The 5965-nt window shown below is 46.5% G+C and overlaps 1 protein-coding gene across 1 annotated transcript; it reads right to left on the reverse strand.

Annotated features, from left to right (window-relative positions):
• Window positions 1-1184: 1184 nt before the first annotated feature.
• On the reverse strand, window positions 1185-4927 carry LOC119313025 (putative receptor-like protein kinase At3g47110). The gene is made up of 2 exons (XM_037588840.1): window positions 1972-4927; window positions 1185-1874 (listed from the first exon to the last, which is right to left on the reverse strand). The coding sequence occupies exons 1-2, from the start codon at window positions 4910-4912 to the stop codon at window positions 1498-1500; spliced, it is 3318 nt and encodes a 1105-aa protein (XP_037444737.1). The 5' UTR covers window positions 4913-4927; the 3' UTR covers window positions 1185-1497.
• Window positions 4928-5965: the final 1038 nt, after the last annotated feature.

Here is a 5965-nt window from a genome sequence, read left to right on the forward strand (position 1 = left end):
GGTCCGTGTTCCAGTTTCGGTGATGTTTTCTCTGCTCCATATGGTGGCAATGTGGATGATTTCGATGCGGGAGTTGGAACATGCGACGGAGGTGGATTCGGTGGCGCCGATGAACTTGAATATGGACTCCATGGGGCGGAGTGAAGATCGACCCCCAAGATGATGCCGGACATGGGCGCACACCTTTTGCATGCCCTCTCTTGCGTAATGAACTTCGCTTTTATTTGCGCGCAAACTGTTTATGTCGTTTGAATTTGAACTTGTTTGCCAAACCCTATGTCAAATGCGAGATTTGCAGTTTTTCTGTTTGCGGGTCTTCGCAGTGGTGCCCGAGCAGAACCCGCAGAAGCCGACCCGTAAAAAAGCATATTCCGCGAATATTTTTTTTACGGATCCGTTTGGGGGTCTGGATCTGTGCCAGCCCGTGCCGGCCCGCAGAAGTGGTTTTGCGCGAACTAGAAACGAGTTTTGCGGGCCGGCGGGATGCGGGGTCTGCTAGAGTTGCTCTTAGCACTGGTACGTAGAGCACGCATGCATGTTCCTTAGTCCGTACTGGTCTTAGACGAGCGGCACCATAGCGCGCATGCAGGGACCTGCCGCCAGCCAGAGAGGCGGCCAGGCCCACCGGCACAGTCCCGCCGCCAGCCCCTGAGGCGGCAGGGGCCCACATCACCAGCCCGTTCCGTCGCGCCAGCCTTTTGCGGTTATGCCGAGCCTGCCGCCTGCCGCCGTGGCGGCAGGGGCTGCCGCCTCGCACCGTGGCGGCAGGTGCCACGTGTCGCCCGGCGCGCCTGCCGCCACGGCTGAGGGGATCCTTTTTGTCACTTTCATTCGGAGAGGGTCTTTTTTGACAATTCCGTTCGGCAGGTGGTCTCTTTTGACAAAAAATCGGCGATCTGATCTAGAGTTTAAAAAACCAACATGCGCCATGCGAACTGCATTATTGTTGGATGCATTAATCGGGGCAGATGTTGGGGTTATCCTCTTCTAAAATCAACAAAAGCAAATTTAACCATTAAAACACAGGTCTTGTTTCTAGTAGTGGTGTAGATTAATGGTGGAGATTAATTTGCAGAACCTAGCTTCGTAGTGGTACACGTAAGCATATCAGGACCTGCTATATATCTTGCACTGGCACAACTGGGTTCATGAATCTGAGGATCTCGATTGTAACATGAGGCACCCAAATCAACGAACATGTGGGTGAGCAGAGCAGGATACACACACGAACAGGTGGAATTTTTTGGTCGGCACTACAACTGGATTCATGAATCTGAGGATCTTGACGACATGATAAGGTGTCGAGGGAGGATGGCTCATACACATGGCCTATGTCCACATTATTACAACAAGAACTTTTTGAAACTAAGGCAAGGTTATTACAAGTATTAATAATCTTAACAGAATCTGCGCGCCGACACAAGGTGCGTTGGGGCGACACTCCGTACGTGCCCACTGAAGTCTAACGATGTTGCTTTATTCGTTTAGACAAATCAGTCATGGGGGGGCACTCCGTTCTGTTGTTGCTGCTCCTATGGCTTTGGTGTACTCCACTTTGATCTTCTTCAGTCTCACGACCACATCGCTCATGGTCATTCTCTCGTCAAGCGAATCGCTGGAGCAGAGCAGGCCCAGCTCAAACGTCGGCACAAGAAAGCCTTCCAAGCTGACGGTGGAAGAAGAGTCGTGTATTAGCTGGTCATCCACGACATGGACAACCTCCCTAGGAAACGCCTCGAGCACCCACCGCCTGAGACTACGATCTCCAACAAAAAAGTCATCCGTGGGTCTCTTTCCAGTCAAGACTTCAAGGAACATGATTCCATAGCTGAATACGTCGCTCTTTCTCGAAGCTTTTCCATGGGACCCATACTCTGCTCACGGAATGAATTCATAAACAAAACGGAAATTAAATTATGACAAATGACACATAACTAATTAACGCTTACATTAAGTATAACATTTACATACCTGGTGCCATGTAGCCAACTGTGCCAGGCATGCTCGCATAAATCACGGAGCTACCATCACCAAGTAACAGCCTTGCGATGCCAAAGTCCGCGACATGTGCCGTCATGTCCTCATCGAACAACACGTTGCTTGGCTTCAAGTCACAGTGCAAGACTACCTCATGGTGCTCATGGTGTAGATACTCCATTGCCATGGACACATCGATCATGATGTCCAACCTCTCTAGAAACCCCAAGTTCCTTGTGGCTCCAGAGGAGTGAAGGAGCGTCTCTAAGCTACCATTGCACATGTATGGCAGCACCAGTGCTCTGAAATCAAGGTTCGAGCAGGTGTTGAGGATCCTTATCAGATTGCGGTGCCGCGCCATGCGTAGCACACCACACTCGGCATCGAAGCTTCTAATTGCTTGTTCCAAATGCATGTCAAGAACTTTTATTGCAACCACCACACCATTGCGTAGTTGGCCCTTAAAAACTTTTCCAAAGCTTCCAGACCCCAACAAGTTGTTGTCGCTAAAATTTTCAGTGGCATGAACGAGGTCATGGTAGGAAACCAACTGATGGCTGATCATGTCAACCATACCTGTAGAAACTGCCATCCCTTGCTGCTTCTTGATTTTCTTTCGGATTATTACATATATGCATGAAGATACAACTCCAGTTACTACGATGATAGTAGGGAGCAAAATTTTCAACATGTGGTCTTCTGTTCTTTGGGTAGTGTTACTTGGACACTGTGAAAATCCTAAAGCTGAAGCACCACATAGGCCCGAGTTCCCCATCAAGGATTGTAGGCTGATGTTTGAGAAGACACCTCCTTCTGGTATGCGGCCTTGTAGCTTATTGAAAGAGAGGTTCAAGCTAGTTAGGTAGGTAAAATTGGTAAGGTACTCTGGGATGGTACCAGATAGATCATTATGGGATAGGTCCAAAGTTTCCATGCTTTCTAGCTTGTCAAAAGAATGAGGAATCGAATTATCAAAAGAATTGTGTGATAGGTTCAGGTAGGATATCATTTGGAGTTGTCCAATTGAATCCGGGAGGCTACCAACCAAACGATTGGTAGAGATATCCATGAAGTTAATTTGTTTCAGATATCCTATATCAAGCGGTAATGTGCCGGTGAAAAGGTTTCGAGAAAGATCAAGCTGGAGAAGACTAACAAGATGAAATAAACTTGGCGGTATTGTGGATGATAACCGGTTACCGGCTAATTCCAGGTATACCAACTTGCTGAGGTTACCAATGCCATCTGGTATGCAACCAGTGAATTGATTATCATTGAGGAACAAAAATTCTAGATTTTTTAGCAATGTAATCGGAGATGGGATGGTGCCTAGCAAGTTATTTTCATAAAGGTCAAGCTCTTGTAGATTCTCCATTTTCATGATGGATTGTGGAATTACACTATGCAGTTGGTTTTCTGAAAGATCTAGCACAATGAGACCGGTTAAATTTGAAATCGTAGGTGGAATTTCACCAACTAAGTTTATTCCCGATGCATTGAAATATTGCAGCTGGCCTGATAAATTTCCTACATAGTTAGGGAGGTTACAACTAGTGAAATTATTTGATGTGATGCTAAGATATTGGAGCCTTCTAAAATTAGTGAACATGGACAAGAAGTTGAGATCTCCTTGTAGGTTGTTTTGTGCAATATCGATATGCACCAAAGAGTGCATGTTTCCAATTGTTGAAGGTACCGATCCAACCAACATATTAAATGCTAATCCCAGGTATGCTAATTTCGATAGGTTACCGAGAGAAGCTGGAATAGATCCCGTTAGTTGATTATCATGTAGACTCAAACCCGAGAGTTGACCTAGCTGTCCAAATTCTACTGGAATGCCTCCGGTTAGACTGCATTCTCCGAGGTCTAGGGACATTAGCGAAGTGAGGTTGCCAAGTACAACAGGGATTGTGCCAACAAGGCCATTTTGACTCAAGGAAAGGAATATGAGATTAGTCAGCTTGCCTAGCCATGTTGGCACAACACTCCCAAATGAATTAGTGTCTAGTGAAATAACTTGGAGGTACCGACAAGATACAAGCCCTAATGGAATCTGACCTGTGAAATAGTTTTCAGCGATGGCAATTACTTCCAGCATCGGGAGACTAAAACTTTTATTGCTAGGGATAGGACCAGTTAGGTTTAGGTTGGCAACAAAAGACATCGTATGTAGCTTAGACATGTTGAAGATTGCCTGGGGCACTGGGCCAGCAAGATGATTGACTTGTAGGTTAAGGAACTCCAGCATAGGCAAGGAGCCAATGCAAGATGGTATTGGTCCTATCAAGCTGTTGTTGCCTATGTCCAAATGACTTAACAAATGAGTATTGTTGAATAAATTAGTTGGTATTGAGCCAGTGAGGCGATTCGCATAGAGATTTATTTTGCCAACATTGTGTAGGTTATGCAGCTGCGCTGGAATTGTGCCCGATAGATTGTTAAGACGTAGGGAAAGAACTTGAAGGCTTGTCATGTTTCCTATGCTAGGAGGGATGCTACCTGACAAGGCATTGTAGCCAAGATATATAAATTTTAGGCGGTGCAATCTTCCCAGGTCGTCTGGAATTGAGCTGGTGAGGTTGGTGTTGTTGAGATTTAGGATAGAGAGGAAGGAGAGGTTACCAATGTGAGGAGCGAGCGATCCATAGAGTGGTACGCCTGGCAGCTCAATAGCAGTGACTCGCTGGCTGCGCTGACTGCACGAGACACCGACCCAGTGGCAGAACGATGCACCGCTTGTCCAGTTGCTAGAAAGGACACCATCAGGGTCGGAGAAGCTGGCTTTGAAAGCCAGCAACGCTGCGAGATCAGTGTCACTGCCGTTGCCATGGTTCCTCGTTGCTGGAGAAGAAGCCGAGATGGCATGCGGCAGTACTAGCAGGAGCAGTACTAGAACGACAGAAATGTGGGCAGATGAGGTTGGAGTGGCCATTGAGCTAACAAGTGAGGGATGGGACGACATGGAGTAACAAGTCAGAGCTAGCAGCACATTTATATAGGCTTTCTACAGAGTGCAGACTAGATATCTCAAAATAGGGCTTTATCTCTGTCACACTCCGCAGGATGAATTTCTCGCGTTAGTGGAGAATCATGGATGATATGCACGCACGGAAAATAATACAAAGGATATAGCTAGTATATATTGTGTGGCTTTGCAGGATATGTTAGTTCAAGAACCTGGGCCTTTGTTTTCCTGCAAAGGATATAGTATATAATGTATGTCTTTTCTCTCAACCAATCACGCCTTGGATCAGTGCTTTTCTGGCAAGTTCCAACTTCCAATTAACGGGTGGTGCTTTCAACGACAACCAAAGATATTTGAGTCTTTGTGCGTGTAATGCAAACCCACTGCACTAATGTAATATTATTCTGTTTATCTTTGTCTTTACTGCCTGCTTTGTACTACTCCCTCCGTCCCAAAAAACTTGTCATCAAAATGGACAAAAAGGGGTGTATCTAGAAGTAAAATACATCTAGATACATCCCCTTTTATTCATTTTGATGACAAGTATTTCCGGACGGAGGGAGTACATGTGTAATAAAAATGCACTAGTAAGAAATGGGACATTACTCCTGGTTCGTAAGGGTCTTTAGTCCTGGTTGGGCAACCGGGACTAAGAAATCGGGACTAAAGGCCCCCTTTTTAGTCCCGGTTGTGTTACGTACCGGGAGTAAAGGGGCTCCACGTCAGAGGCCGGAGGTAATCCTCATTTTTCAAAAAAGGGGCTCCACATGGCCGCTGTGGAGCGCTCAGGCAGGAGGACCTTTAGTCCCGGTTGGTAAGCCGCCACGCGTTAGACGTTGCCACTAGTAGAAAACAGGGCTTTGGTCACAGCCCAGTATACACATTAGTCCTGGTTGCATCACGAACCGGGACTAATGTGAGCATTAGTCCCGGTTCGAGCGGCTAAAGCGTCGGGAAGGCATTAGTCTCGGTTCAAATGGGACCTTTAGTCCCGGTTTGAGACACGAACCGGGACTAAAT

This window comes from Triticum dicoccoides, chromosome 5B, assembly GCF_002162155.2.
Source record: "Triticum dicoccoides isolate Atlit2015 ecotype Zavitan chromosome 5B, WEW_v2.0, whole genome shotgun sequence".
Taxonomy (NCBI): domain Eukaryota; kingdom Viridiplantae; phylum Streptophyta; class Magnoliopsida; order Poales; family Poaceae; genus Triticum; species Triticum dicoccoides.

Bases quoted from the DNA above. Each gene is read 5' to 3' on its own strand.
- LOC119313025 (XM_037588840.1), bottom strand. From the start codon at position 4,912: ATGGCCACTCCAACCTCATCTGCCCACATTTCTGTCGTTCTAGTACTG. The intron at 1,875-1,971 runs GTATGTAAATGT...TTCCGTGAGCAG, and splicing joins AGTTGGCTACATGGCACCAG to AGTATGGGTCCCATGGAAAA.